Raw genomic sequence first — 15,907 nt, forward strand, 5'->3', positions numbered from 1 at the left:
CATTTGACCTAAGTGAGCTAAAAAACGATCCATTTCACCTTAGTTACCTCAAAAACGATCCATTTGACCTTAGTTAGCTCATAAACGACCCATTTTAACTTAGTTAGCTCATATATGATCCATTTCACGTAAGTTAGCCCATAAATGACATACTCTTCTTGTTCTAGTCTTCTTCTTGTTCTAGTCACCTATTTCTAACTTTCTTATTTTTCATTTTGCAGATTTCATTCACTTGACGAAAGCTTGCATAGATGGAGTGCTCCTTATCCCTTTCTCTGTTTCTTTTGTATCGTTGAACTATGCATGTATCTTGGTAGTTGGATGAACTATGCTATGTATGATGGAACTTGGTAGTTGGATGGAACATATGTGATGGAACTATGTATGATGGAACTCTGCATGTTGGATATCTATGTGATGGAACTATGTCATATATATCATATATATCTTATATGTTTGCTGTGAAATATATCTGTATATGTCATATATATTTGTGATGAAAATTGTTGGATTTAATAAAAAACAGAAAAAAGAGCCAATATGCAGGCTCTTTGCCGTCTGCCACCGACGGCAACGGGCTCTTTGCCGTCTGCCACCGACGGCAAAGAGGCCACGTGGCATCCAGCTGTGCTTCCTGGGAGCTGACCCATTTGGTCAATTTGCCTACAGTGGCAGACGGCAAAGAGTAAAAGAGTTTGCCGTCAGCGGCGGACGGCAAAGGCCTGCCATGTGGTGACGTGTAGATGACATCATACGACGGACGACAAAGACACTAGAAAATTTGCCGTCCGCTGGCGGACGGCAAAGGCCTGCCGTTAGCCACTTAACGGACTGAGAGCACAATTTTTGCCGTCCGCTCTCTTTGCCGTCCGCCGCAGACGGCAAAGGGCCTTTGCCGTCAGCCGCCAGGAAGCAGACGGCAAAGCAGCTGTTTACCGTAGCCTACTTTGCCGGAGCCTTTTGCCGTCCGCGGCTGACGGCAAAGGCCTTTGCCGTCCGCCGTTCGTGCCTTTGCCGTCCGCCGTGGCAGACGGCAAAATAGCTGTTTCCTGTAGTGTTTGGGCGTTTTTTGTTCCAGTTTGCAACAGTAGCTGCATTGCATGTGTTGGGGAACGCAGTAATTTAAAAAAAATCCTACGATCACGCAAGATCTATCTAGGAGATGCATAGCAACGAGAGGGGAGAGTGTGTCCACATACCCTCATAGACCGAAAGCGGAAGCGTTTATTAACGCGGTTGATGTAGACAAACTTCTTCGCGATCCAACCGATCCAAGTACCGAACGTACGGCACCTCCGCGTTCAGTACACGTTCAGCTCGATGACGTCCCTCGTACTCTTGATCTAGTTGAGGCCGAGGGAGAGTTCCGTCAGCACGATGGCGTGGCGACGGTGATGATGATGTTGCCGGTGCGGGGCTTCGCCTAAGCACTACGGCGATATGATCGAGGTGTGTAACTGTGGAGGGGGCCACCGCACACGGCTAAAAGATCAACTTGTGTGTTCTAGGGTGCCCCCATGTCCCCGTATATAAAGGAGGAAGGGGGAGGTCGGCCGGCCCTAGCTAGGCGCGCCGGGAGAAGGGGAATCCTACTAGGACTCCAAGTCCTAGTAGGTTTCCACCTAAAGGAGAAGGGGGAAGGAAGGGAGAGGGGGCCGCGCCCCCAACCCCTTGTCCAATTCAGACTGGGCTTGGGGGGGCCACCTCCTGGCCGCTGCCTCTCCTTCCCACTAAGGCCCATTAACTCCCCGGGGGGTCCAGTAACCCCTCCGGCACTCCCTTTTTACCCGAAACTATCCGGAACACTTCCGGTGTCTGAATAACATGGTCCAATATATCAATCTTTATGTCTCGACCATTTCGAGACTCCTCGTCATGTCCGTGATCTCATCCGGGACTCCGAACAAACTTCGGTCATCAAAACACATAACTCATAATACAAACTTCGGCCTTCTGATCTATATTATTTCCATGGCTTGGTGCGTCCCAATCTGGTTGCTTGCCGGTGATTCCGGTCTTCCGATCTGGTTGGTCTCCATAACTTGGAGTACGATCAAGACAAGCATGCGGGGCTGGTGCATGGATGCTTACGCACACAGACGGCCGCTTGAGATGTGCATGTGCGTGCAGATGACGGCCACCGACTAGTTGCAGCCCATGGTCCTGGCTACTTGCCTCGCTGATTGCGGTCGCCATTGAAAGATCTTTGTGTGAGTTTCATCTCTACAGATCAGGTGGTTGACTTCGGTGGCGAGATGCAAACTATGGCTGGAGTCTTGATGCAGAGGGATGGTTGTGCGGCGATGATAGCTGCTAGGATTGTGGAAAAGTGGTGGCGACAACACCTGAATGACTTCGATGATGGTGCTACTTGAGCACCCGGTCTCGAGCTCCGGGGTGAAAGCCTAGGTCTGACCCAATTTTGGTATACCTAGCAATGGCGATGTTTTACATCGTTACCTTGTTGAAGGCATTGTTCAGAATGCTCGGACTGATTCTTCAGGGTGAAAGCCTAGATTCTAGCTTTGGGTGGCTGGATCCGGTGACGGTGACATTTGAGTGTCGCTCCCTTTCTGAAGGCGTTGCTGTTGAAGAATCTCATCGTCCCCATGGTGTCATGAGATGGTCGGTGCAGATATGGTCATTGTTATAGTTTGCCGATCGTTGATCTGATCGCTTTGGGGCATTTTTTTTATTTTTTTCTCGCCTACGTATAGCTTTGGTCTTATATGACTTAGCTATTTACCGGCGTGTTTTTGTGTGCGTGCGTCCTAGCTATGCAGAGGCCGGGGGTGTGCTCATTGTGTTTGTATCCTCTTGATGCTCCATTTTGAGTTAATAAAGTCCACCCTTTATCGAAAAATTAGAAGAAAAAAACTCACGGAAACGTTGTTCAGTATGCTCACCACGCCTTCTCTCTAGCTATAAATATAGCGGAACATTATCAACATTCAAACACACACATCGGCACCGTCTGTGAGGGGACTGTTGTTGGTATATATCGTAGCGAGTTAGCCATGAAAAGCTTGCCACTTAGGGTGTTGGACGCCCGCAAGAAAGCGCTGGGCACGGTAGCCTCGGTGGCCGGCTACGGAGTAAATAGCATAAAACTACTAGTTTACAGGCTAGGGTTCCAAAAAACTACCACTTTTTAATTTTTCTCAGAAAGCTACCGAACGCGCGGTCCGCTGTTTCAAAAAACCCAAACCCGCGGTGACTAGCGATTTAACCCGTTTCCTGACGGACCAGGCCCATCTGTCAGCCCACGTGGCCACGCGCGCTCACGGCGCGGCCGTTAACGGCCGTTAGCCGACCGGCCCGGTCGGAACTGGGGTAAATATACCCGCTCGGTCGGTCGGGCGCACCCGCTCGCACACTCTCTCGTGCTCGCTCGCTCACTCCCCTGCTCTCACTCCCCTGCTCCAGTACGAGCTCGCCGCCGCTCGCCGTCTTCGAGGCGACCTCCTTGCCGCAATGCCTTCCTGGAACGACGAGGAAACCAGCTCGGAGGAGGAGTGCGAGGTTGTCAGCATGGACATGGGACTTATGGTAAGTTCTTTGCCACCTAGGGTTAGGGTTAGGGTTAGGTGCTAGTAGCCCTAGGCTACAGCCATGGATGTTGCTGAGTGTAGTGTTGTTGTTGTGTGTGTGATACTGTTCTTGATTAGTGAGGGTGGGGTTTGATTGTAGGATTGAGGTAACCTAGGGTTCATCTCTGTACAGTGTTAGGGTTCATGCTGATTTGGAGATTTTTTAGTGATCAAGTTTAAAGAACAGTGCTTGTTGATTCTGGTATTGAGTGGAGATTGAAACCAGTGTTTGTTGGTTATTATGGTTGCAGGAGGAACCAGACACCACTGTGGAGCCCCTTTTCTGTGGCCAACTTGAGCTTGCTCATCCCAAGTGCATTCTGCACCAACTGAGGCCTATTAAGCGTGTTGCTTTTGAAGGGCCTGTAACAGGAAGGCGTTTCTATGGCTGCCCAGTCCAGGTTAGATGCCAATAAACTTTTCTGCTATGTATGTTCACTGATGTTTGATATGATGCAGCACTTTGTTTGATATGACAGTCACATATGTAATAACTTATCATATCTCATTTATGTTATTCATTGTTAGAAATTATGAAGTCTATACAAGTTAATCATGGAACTGAAATAAGCTCCTAGTCCATTTGTAATAACTTATCACATTTATAAATGCAGGAAAATGGTGTGAATTGTGGTGTTGTAGAGCGGGTTGATGGGCCTTGGCCAACTGTTCTTCAGAGATGTCTGTGCAAGCTATGGGAGATGTTCCATGAGCAGAACTTTGGAAGGGTACAGGACAAGCAGAAGTTTGAGAAGGAGTTGGCCAGGCTTAAGAGTGAACATGAAAGGGAGTTGGCTAAGCTTAGGACTGAAAATGACAAGCTTTGCATTGAGTACACCAAGCTTGTTGATGATGTATCCAAGATGTTTGATTGGCAGGATGGTAGGGTGGACAAGAAGGTGTACCAGAAACAAGTGGAGGAGGAAAACTTGAGAAGAAGAAGAAGGAGCTAGAGGAGAAAGCTATGTTGGAGGTGCAGATGGAAAAGCTCAAACTTGCAAAAGAGCAAAGGTGCATTTTGCAGAGCCAAGCTGATATCATCAAGAACACCAGGAAGGCTATGAAGGCTGTTGAAGTTGACAGAGATGTTCTTAAGAAGGAGAAGGCAAAGCTTGAGCTTGTTGTTGCTGAGCTACTGAAAGAAGGGTATGGCAGCAAGGAGAAGTTAGAGCAAATCAAGGCCATCCTTGAGTCTTGAACTTGTTGTGATATGTTGGTGAAGTAAGTACATCCAAAGGCCTTTATATAAGGATGTGGCCTGGCATGACTGCAAGTGATTATGGGTGTACATTTTGGGGGAATGTGAAGTTTAACCTAGTGCAAGAACCTTATTTCCTATGTTGTTAAGTTGTAATGGATCACCTATGGTATTAAGTGTTGTAATGGATCTCCTATGCTATTAAGTAGTGGAAATGGATCTCTTATGCTACTAAGTTGTGGAAATGTAGAATGTGTGCTATTAAGTGTTCAACTTGATCTTATATCTTTTATATGTTATTTGTTAGCCTACTAATATTATTTCTGTGGGTAATTGGGCTTAGTGGCCCACTAGTCTTTGACCAAATGCAACCCTAGGCCTACTACACCCAACCCCATCCATCTGTCAATATAAACCCCTCCCCACCCCCACCCTTTCCCAGTTACTCCACCAGCCGCCACCCAAAAGAAAACCACAGATGGATCCTGACATGGGAGATGTCACAGAGGAAGAGGGGGAGGCTGTGGAGGTTAGGACAGCAGCAGCACAGAGGAGGAGGAGGAGGCGCAGGCAGAGGGCACTAGAGGCGGCCCAGGATGAGCAGCAAGAGGAGTTCAACCGCCGACTCTCCGACAAGGTACTGGAGAAGTGCAATGATGAAGAATTAGAGCTGCTTTTCACTGGCGGCAGGGGAAGGTCATTCATGGAGATCATTAGGTGGGCAAGGATGAGGGCAGTCATGGCTCCTCATCCAGCAACTAGGGCCAAGTGGGTCCGTTTCTTTGAGCGCTATTACTGATATGTCAATCTCATCTCATCCATCTATATACCTATCTATCTATCTTGCTATCTATCTTTCTAGCTATCTGTAAGTCAATTTGAGAGAGAGTTTTGGTAGTATTTGTGAGATTTGGATGTAATCTATGAGACTATCTTTCTATCTATGTAACATTTGGATGTTTCTGAATAAATGTATGCATTTGGTTAGTTATGTATATCTCAGTATCTTATAATGCACTTGGTCAGCAGCACCATCAATTTATCAAGTGTTGAATCCACATATAGATAAAAGTTGCAGATGAATTGAAGTTGCAGACAAGTGCAGAATCCACATAAAGTACCATATTACAAACCAACTCAAACAGTGCAGTATCAAGTACTTAGTGAGGCAATGTTATGACAAACCAAATCAAACAGTGCACTTGCATACATAACCTAGGATAACAGAGGAGTTCAACCACTTCAGCTAGTTACCACTTGCATAAAACTAATCTTTCAGCCTCCCAGATGGCTTCCTGACCCTCTTTGACCCATCCTGCACAGCACTTGTAGTAGATTGTCTAGGAGCAATGAAAGATCCATTGCCAGCTCTATTGGCAGCAGCTGACCTGGTGTTCTTTGCTGGAGAAGACCTTGATGACCTTGTGTTCTTTGCTGGAGAAGACCTTGATCCATTGCCAGAAATAGTTGTGTTCTTCTTCTTGGGAGGTGGTACTAGTGTTGAAGAAGAGGTGTTGGGCCTGCTCTTCTTGAGAGGTGGTGGTACTGCTGTTGTAGCTGGAGCTGCCCTTTTCCTTGACCTAGAAGCTATCTGTGTTGACACTTGTTATTGGAGGAGGAGTTGGTGCAGGTGCAGAGGCAGCAGGTACCCTTGGTGGCCTTTGTGCAGTTGCAGCCATTGAAGAACCAGCCTCAGAGTAGTTTGCTCTATTTTCCTACACAACAATATTAGTTAGAACTATTTTCCTACAAATGAAATGAATGTAACAATGCAATGAATGTAACAATGGAATGAATGGACATACCTGGTGCTTGTTCAGCCTCATCTGGAACTTAGGTTTCAAAGGGACACCACAATTGTTGATCCTGTGCCCTTGCTTCTTGCAGTTGCTGCATGTCACTGTACGAATCCTAGAAGTATCCTTTTTAGCTGGCACCTCAAACAGGCCTTTCCTCCTGGCAGTTTGTTTTTTACCTTTCTTTTCTCTAAAAATAGGGGGAGAAATATCATCACCAGGTGTATGAGGCCAATGGTCAGGACCTGGCACAGGGAATATTATGTGCTTATATGTTTCACAATACATGGGTTTCTTGAAGAAAGCAGAAACATAGTCTTCAGGGTGTATCTTCACTTTCTGCATTGCAGCAATGGCATGACTACAGGGGACAGCTGTCATGTCCCACCTCCTACAGTGACAGGTCTCATTGTTCAAATTAACACAATATGTGTTTTCAGAGCTACTAGTGACCTGCCATATGCCTGGCCCTGCCATGTATGCTTCACAATATTTAGCCCACTTCTTCCCCTCTTCTAAAATCTCTGAATAAGTAGGTGTGATTTCCCATCTGCATGTCTCTGTCTTCTCTCTGATCTTCTGAAACTTAATCATCAGCTTTGTTCTTATGCCCTCTAACATAGTCCTGATTGGTTTGTTCCTAACATCCAATATCATTCTATTGAAAACCTCACTAAGGTTGTTTACTAACAGGTCTGTTTTGCACACAGTGTCCATTTTATACCTAGCCCATGTATGCTCTGGTATCTGTGACAACCACTGCCAAGCTTCTAAACTTTCTTTTTTCAAATTCTCCATGCCTAAATCATGTCCATGTTTGGTAAAGGAATAGGCAGCCTGATCTAAATGTTTCTTAAGTTCCTCTCCTCTGAAACCAGCAGATTGAAAATTGGCATAAATATGTCTAAGACAAAACCTTTGTGGAGAGTCAGGGAATACATCATCTATTGCATTCAACAATCCCTGTTCAATGTAGTGTAATCTTAAGTGTTACTACTGAATAACATTTTACTCATGGCAAATGTAAAGGCAAATGTAAAGACTAGGTTCAGAAAAATACCTTCTGCCTGTCAGACATAATTGTGTATTTGCCAAACTTATTGCCAGTTCCAATGACTGTTCTCAACTGTGTGAGAAACCATGTCCAACTGTCTGTCTCTTCCTTATCAACAACACCAAAAGCTATTGGGAAGATGTTATTGTTGCCATCCCTCCCTGTAGCTGCCAATATCTGCTGACCAGTGCTTAGCTTGATGAAGCAACCATCCAGACCTGCTAACATGATAACATGAGTGCCTAAGTACATCAATGTTTAAAAATCATATAAATTTCTGAATACTTACCTATAAATGGCCTGCATCCATTCAGAAAACCCTCCTTGCATGCAAACAAGCAGTAAAACATATAGTGAAACCTTGGGGTAGGAGCTGGGTTAAGTGGGTCCTCATGTGTTGTTACTATGCACCTACTGCCAGGGTTAGTATCTAGCACACACTGCAGGTAGTCCCTTATTCTGTGATACTGGAGTTTGTGATCTCCTTGCACAACCTCAACTGCTTGCTTCCTTGCCCTATATGCCAAGCTTTTAGGCACATGCACACCAAACTTCTTCTTTGTGTATGACATAATTGTGTCAACACCAGCTCCAGGGTTGGATCTGACTGTATCCTCACAAACCTTAGCAACCCAACTGACTGTCACCTTTGTGTTCTCTCCACTTGCTCCACAAGTGTGATCTAGGTTCATCTTCTTGATACTGAAAGTTGCCTCATGAGCTATCTTGGAGGCAACTATGTAAAACTCACAACCATGTTTTCTCTCAGAGCACCAAGCAATAACCCTAGTTGGTTCATTTCTGTGATACTTAAAATTCCTAAGAGTCCTCATATGAAAATTTCTAAGTGCTTCTCTGAACTCAACTACATTTTCAAAGCACAAATGCATCGAAAACTGCTCATGTGCATCAGGCCTTTTTGGATCATACCATCTCCTCTCCTTCTTCTGCTTCTTCCTACTCTTTCTTCTAGATGGCAGCCTTGGTGCATCCTCTTCATCACTTATGCCAAAATCACCTGGAAAACAGTACTCATCAGCTTCAGGGACATAATCTTCAAACTTGTTGTGCTCAGGCTCATTGTGAGACTTGCTAGTTGGGCCAGGTTTTCTAACTGGCTTAAGCTTTTTGGCTGCTTTTGTAGTTACAGCAGTAGGATCCACTACTTCTTCATCTTCAGAAACTATTGGTTCTTCCTCCCAAAACTCAGAAGGTTCCGAGTTAGCTGCACAATAGTGCTCTGCAGTATCAGTGCCAGCCTCATCTTCACCCCTACACCAAGCTTTGTAAGAAATTTTCTCCCCTTTGTAATCACCCCTAAAGAACTCAAAATCTGAAGATGATTTGTCATCTTCAACTTCTCTTCTTCCTCTGGTACATCTTCTTCTTCTTCATCTGCTTCTTCTTCTACATCTTCTTCTTCCACAACTGTTTTCCCCTTGTTCAAATTGCTGCTTTGCTGTGTGTTCATGTAGGGCTCATTAGGGGTTAAAGATGGCAAGCTAGCATTAGAGGCAGGGTACAGAACACCTTCTTGTGAAACTCTGTAAACAACAGGTTCACCAACATGATCAATGGGGATCTGTTCCTCATCAGCTGGGCTTGGATCAGTAGCTTTTCTGACACTCATGTTCAGTACCTTCTTATCAACAAATAAGTCAAGCATTTCCTCTAATGCCTCCTCAGTATCCAGGGCATCCACACCCTCCAGCCCCTTTCCCTCTTCCTTTACATAAGTCAGAAATGCATCCATGCCATAGCCCTCCAACTCAACCAATGCTAATATGGTCAGATAACTGATATCTGAGGAAACTGAATACTTTTTCTCCATATTATCTATTCCTTGAAAATGTAGCCTCAAGTCCCAAATCTCATCATCTAAGCTGTAGGATTAAATTGACAAACAATTATTTTTAAGTCACTGAACATTACTGAACTTTCTTCAGATATCAAGAACATCTATGCACTGACCAAATGAACTAACCAAATGCACTTTCTTCTACACTGACTTAACCAATAAAATACAGTAGCATGCCAAGAACAAACAATTACTAACCCTAGTTCTAATTTGAACTAAAGCACACGGAAATTTTAACTAAAGGACCCAGAAACATTGACCAGTGCTTACCTCACTCCACCAAAGGACGACGCCCAATGGTGGCCGCCTGCTGGATCAGTGTGGATGGGCTTCGCCATTGCCCTAGCCGCGCGGACTTCCGGATCTGAGCTCGCCGGATCCACATGAGCTGTGGGCGGTGATGGCTGCTGCGACCGCTGCGCCGGGAAGCTCGAGCTGCCTAGCCATTTGTCCACCTCTGAGTGTCCACCGCCCTCCTGGCCGGTGCCGCCTTGCCTCAATAGCTCGCCGACGACGACATTTGGCTGCGCCGCCGCCATCGCCCACCTAGGTCACCGCGGGGGAGAGGAGGGGGAGTGAGAGAGTGTGTGGCCCGACCGCCCACTTTGGTTCCGACCGGGCCGGTCGGCTAACGGCCGCGCCGTGAGCGCGCGTGGCCACGTGGGCTGACAGATGGGCCCAATCCGTCAGGAAAACGGTTAAAACGCTAGTCACCGCAGGTTTGGGTTTTTTGAAACAGCAGACCGCGCGTTCGGTAGCTTTCTAAGAAAAATTAAAAAGTGGTAGTTTTTTGTAACCCTAGCCTGTAAATTAGTAGTTTTATGCTATTTACTCCCGGCTACGTGATGCTGGCACGTGGCATGGCGCGGGACATCCTCCCTCCCGAGCTGCATGCCGTGCTCGGCCGGGCCGCAGCGTTCGTGCGCACCCGACTGGGCTCTGCTAGCTGACAAAGAGCGGCACACCCTCGTCATCCGCCGCGACTTCGACTCCGGGTACAGCGAAAACACAGATTGGCCATAGTGCAGCCTCCATATCTTTTCGTTTCTTCTATATTTTTTTGTCCCATCAACTGAGAAATCCACACACCCAACTTCAAGGATTTTAAAACTAATTTGTGATAACACTACATTACCAGATTTGTAGCACTAAATCTCGCTTTCAATTCGTCAACTTCTTTCGATCGAGTACAGAACATGCATACGAGCTACAACTACAAGCAACTGCATTGCAGTATGCCATGTTCGAGTCTTCGAGAAGAAGGATATACTACATAAAAGTGACCAGGGCACTGGAGGGGAACTTTTGGTCTATGGGGACATATGCACCCTATATGGGAAAAAAAATTAGTAATTCAACAAAAAGTCAAAAATTACTGAAAATATTTTTGAAATAAACTTGACCTTCTATTGTACGCGTGAGAAATAAAATCCATGAAAAAAAATATCCTTTTGACTTCTTTTAAAAAAGACAAATTTTTGGCTAAAATAGTGTGAATAGTGACCTATAATAGCAAATAAATTTTGTTTTTTTTGCTGTGAGGTCAACTTTTGTTTTTTTTTCATCGGCATTTATGTATCAGTGCAAAAGTAAGTCAAGTGTTTTGTGAAAATAGTTCTTACCTATTTTGACTTTTTATTTAAAAATAAAAAAATCATCATATAAAATGCAAATACAACCAGAAATCAAAGTGTATTTCCCCCGGGGCACTAGTTCTGGATCAGCTATTTTCTTGACGAGAGCCACACTACACGTGAAGCTGCGTGCTGACCCCGAAGGTCTTGTTGACCATGGAGCTGGTGCACCGCCTGATTGGCTGCATCATCTTGGGCGCCTGCACCAACTGCGTCTTGCGCCGCCGTTTGGCGTCCTCTGCTTCCTGGTAACCCTGGCGGAGCTTGCGCTTCGCGGCTTCCATCTTCTCCTCCGAGCAGAACCCGGCACGGTCACCGTCGACGAAGCTGGCGGCCGGATCTGACGCCTTTTTGATGATTTCCGCCAACCGCTTGATCTTGGGAGGTCGCTTCGTCTTTGCGTCACGGTCGGCGGAGACACGCTGCTGCTGCTGGCCGACGATCGCCTTGGGCTGCGGCGGCTTCTTCATGGGCGTGGCTGGTGTGACCTTGGCGCCGTCGTCCTGGTCCTGGACGGAGGCCTCCCACCCGCTCACGATGCCGCGCGCGAGGAGGCGGACGCGCTCCGAGCCGTGCTCCCGCAGCGCGCGCACAGACTCGGCGAGCTCCGTGGAGACGGGCGCCTCCGGCGTTGATGATGGAACCAGCCTCAGCGTCTCGAGAGACTCTGCCATCATGTCGTCGAGAATCCCGCAGATACGCTCCGCCTGGTCGTCGTCGGCGGCGCTGCAGAGCCGTCCCAGCAGGTCTCCCCTCGCGCGCCGGAACACGTGGCGTGAGAATTGGTCTGGGTCGGCGGCCTCGATGGCGGCGTCCACGGGGTCGAAGGCGCCGTAGAAGCTCTCCCACCGACGGAGCATCTGCCCGGCCATGGCGGCGCCTTTTCCGCGAGCTCCTGATCGATCTTGGATTGGATTGGATGGAGAGGTGGGGAGGACTGGATGGAGAAATTGGGAAGGAAGATGGCGATCGCCTACCACGAGGCCCCCAATGGAGCTTATATCTCCCGCCGAGGCGGTGGCCGTACTCCAGTCGGAGGCGAGCAGAGCGCCACTCCCGATCGAATTCGGAATCCGACTGAACCGCGGCAAACGCGCTCCACGCGTTGCGCGCGCGCCACGAAAACTTGGCATGTACTCCCCTCGCTTGCTCTCCGACACGCACCAGCAGAGGGGGCGGGAACCCCATGGCCACCGTCTCGCGAATCGCCGGTGCTGAAGCCGCCATTGGCGCCATGATCGACGACCACGCCGCCGGCTCCCGCAAGAGGCGGCGCATCGGGAGCACCACAAGCTGACGCGCGTGCTGGGGAAGGGCGGCTTCGGCGTCGTCGTCAAGGCGCGGACGTCGCCCTCAAATGCCTCATCCGCTCACCCGACGACGGCAGCCGCAAGAGGAGGCGCCGTGCCACCGCCCACGCGCTCCACCGCGACTTGCTGCGCGAAGCGCACTACCTCGCGGCGTGTCGCGGCCATCCCTCCGTCGTCGGCTTGCACGGCATCGCGCGGGACCGGGCAGTGCAGCCTCACTCGTCCTGGAGCACGTCGGCCCGAGCCTTGGCCACGTTCTGCGTGGTCGCCGCCGGCCTTTCGTGGACGAGGAGACGCGCCACATCGGCAGCTCCTGAGCGGGGTATCGTCCACCGGTACATTAAGCCCGGGAACATCCTCGTCGGCGGCGAGAGCGTGGTAAAGATATACGGTCTCGGGATGGCCATTTCCATGTTGAGCGCGACGCCGCCGCACGGCCAGGCCGGCACGCTCTGGTACATGGCTCCCGAGAGACTCCTGGGGAAGCCGGACTACGACGAGCTCGTGGACGCCTGGTCGCTCGGCTGCGTCATGGCGGAGCTGCTCGCCGGCGAGCCATTGTTCCGTGGCCACAGCGCGACCGACCAGCTCCTGAGAATCTTCCGCGTGCTCGGCGGCACGTGTATGGCATCCACGCCGCTCGCCGCCGCGGGGCAGAAGCTGCTGACCCGCCGAGGCGGCAGCCGGCTTCGTGAGCTGTTCCCCGAGGAGCGCCTGTCGCGCGACGGGTCCGAGGTTTTAGAGGGGCTCCTCACGTGGGACCCCGGCGAGCGTCCGCCAGCGGCCATGGCGCTCGCAAAGTGTTTTTTACTGGAGCCGGGAGCTACCGGTGATCTTTCCACCAATGAGGTGCTGCCATATCTAAAGTTGTGAGACCATGTGTATGTGTATATGAAAGTATTCATTGTAAAATATCTCTTGTATTTCTGTTTTAACTCTAATCAATGTCAAAATGATGCAGTACCTTTTAACAGGAACGGTACGCATGCATGCATGCAGCATCTCTCCTCTCTCTCACACACAAATCCATTCATTTTATCTTTGTTTAAAATTTTAGATGTACAATATCTCTCACACTAATTTTCTATAATTGAAATATTTTATATATTCAAATTCCCGAACATGTGATCTATAGAACAAGACCAACTTTGAATATATTTAAACTAGTTTAAGTTTTTCTATTTTAATCATATCAAAATTTAAATTTCATGTATTTCAAATTTACTTATTCAAAATAATTGGAACCGATTTTGAAACTAGTGAAAATATTTTTTGAAATAAGTGAAATCAGTTTTCTGAAACTAGTTTGTTCAAACATGTCAAACTGATTATTTCAAAACATTTTGGTAACGAATGAAATAAGTATAATGAAATGAGTGAAGTGAGTTCTTTTGAAATGAATGAAATCAGTTTTATATTGAAACCATTGAAACCACTTTTCTAAATATAGTTTTCTTTTTGAGTTTCATATTCCAGCTTATGAAACTGTTTCTTCAATGGAGTAACTGTGATGTGTTTTTCTGAAACTAATGAAATCTATCTTTTGTAATGAGTGTAATCAGTTTTTTGAAACAAGTGAAATATAATATTTCAATTGAGCGACTGTAATGTGTTTTCTGAAATGAGTGAAATGAGTTATTTGAAAAAAGTGAAATATGTCCTTTTTGGTGTGAAACGACTTTTTCAATGTGTGAAACTGATATTTCTGCTGAGTGAAATATGTTTCAATATTTCTTTCGAAATATGTTTTCTCAACTGAGAGAAATATGTTTTCACAACTGAGTGAAATCATTTTCTTCATTGAGTGAAATATGTTTCTTCAGATGAGTGAAATTGATTTTTTGAACATAAAGAAAATAGTTTTTTTAATGATTGAAATCGACTTTCAGAAATTAGTGAAACTAGTATTTTGAAACGACTAAAATCTGTGTTTTCTAATGTGTGAAAATATGTTCTCTCAACTGAGTGAGATATGTTTTCTCAACCGAGTGAAATTATTTTTCTTAAATGAGTGACATCACTTTCTTCCGATGAGTGAAAGCAGCTATATTTGAAATAGATGAAATGCGTAAAAACAGTTAGTTTCAGAAATGGTGAAATATGCTTTCTCAAATGAGTGATTTTTTTTCTAAAACAAGTAAAATATGTGTCTTAAAATAAGTGAAACCAATGTTTACAAAAGGTGAAATTATTATTTTGAAATTTGCAAAACAGGAGCAAACACTTTTTTGGAATAGCAAAACAATCTTATGTTTTATGAAAGTGATGCCAAAGAAAATTGAAATATATAAATTAAAAGTAGTTCAAATATATCCAACATTGATCTTATTCTAGAGGTCTTGTCAACATGATCTCAAGTATATAGAAAATTTCAAAAATAGACATTCGCTTTGAAATATATCAATCATTCAAAATATATGAACGAAATAAAATGCATGACATTTATGTGGGGAGAGAGAATCATGCATGCCCGGTCAGCCTCTCTCTCTCCTGACAAAGCTGCATGGCATGCATGTATATGGTCAGATGTGTCAGTGTGTGCTAATCGTATTTAGATAGTATAAGAGTTGTAGTATATACTCTGACAGAGTGCACGAATTTTGACGAAACTAGGCGGACGGAGGATGTTGTGACGGTACCTCCCGCCACCGGTAAAATTACTTATTCGCCATGGCGCTCCAATGCCCATGGTTTGCTGGCACCGCCGACGTCCCGGCTTCAGCCGCACAGGATGCGTGCTCGACCACCATTCTACCTCATCACTTGGGAGTGCATTTCCGTACAAAGATGCTTTATTTTGTAATGTATATTGACGAATTTACTGCCGGGGACGAACGCACCTTGTAGGCAAATGTTGAAAGCTTGAGCTGCAAATGGTAAATGAGAGTATCACTGTGCTATCGCCTATCGCACACGCCGCCACCAGACAACCACACGAGGCTGGTGCGGCTGCGCGACGTCCGGTGCGCCTTATTTGAGAATAAATGATAAAAAAATTGCAAAATTTTCAGTTTGACGCCAAACCCAAGGCTCTGCATTTCGCAACAAAAAAAACCAGCCTCTGCCTTTCGAATAGAAATATCTTTATGCCGAATCCTAGCCTGCAAAAGTTTTCTCCTTATGTCCTCAATAACTTCCAGCCCCATTGTTGTGTGTTGTTGTTTTCAGGGATATTTTGCTGTGTGAAAACAAATTTAAATATCAACAAATAATCGGTGTGTGCGGTCTTTTTTGTCGGACAGGGTTGGATGACCGCATATTAATAGTGTAGAGTAGTAGGAGTAGTACAGTGGTAGAGTACAGACCAGTACGAGTCTCATCTGACACCAATTTTCTTACAGCCCGTGCTACAACTAGCTCTTCTCCCTCCTCGTTGCTCTAACTCAACTGACACATGGGGGCGGGGTGAGGGTTTGCCGATAGTCGGTTTGCTCAACAATGATCCCATATGTGAGTGAAAATGCAAG

At 46.5% G+C, this 15,907-nt stretch overlaps 1 protein-coding gene across 1 annotated transcript; it reads left to right on the forward strand.

Moving 5' to 3' along the window:
* The first annotated feature begins 12,770 nt into the window (after positions 1 to 12,770).
* On the forward strand, positions 12,771 to 15,626 carry LOC109766622 (putative cyclin-dependent kinase F-2). The gene is made up of 3 exons (XM_020325395.3): positions 12,771 to 13,212; positions 15,113 to 15,219; positions 15,609 to 15,626. The coding sequence occupies exons 1-3, from the start codon at positions 12,840 to 12,842 to the stop codon at positions 15,624 to 15,626; spliced, it is 498 nt and encodes a 165-aa protein (XP_020180984.3). The 5' UTR covers positions 12,771 to 12,839.
* The last annotated feature ends 281 nt before the right edge of the window (positions 15,627 to 15,907 follow it).

This window comes from Aegilops tauschii, chromosome 7 (genome assembly GCF_002575655.3).
Source record: "Aegilops tauschii subsp. strangulata cultivar AL8/78 chromosome 7, Aet v6.0, whole genome shotgun sequence".
Classification (NCBI taxonomy): domain Eukaryota; kingdom Viridiplantae; phylum Streptophyta; class Magnoliopsida; order Poales; family Poaceae; genus Aegilops; species Aegilops tauschii.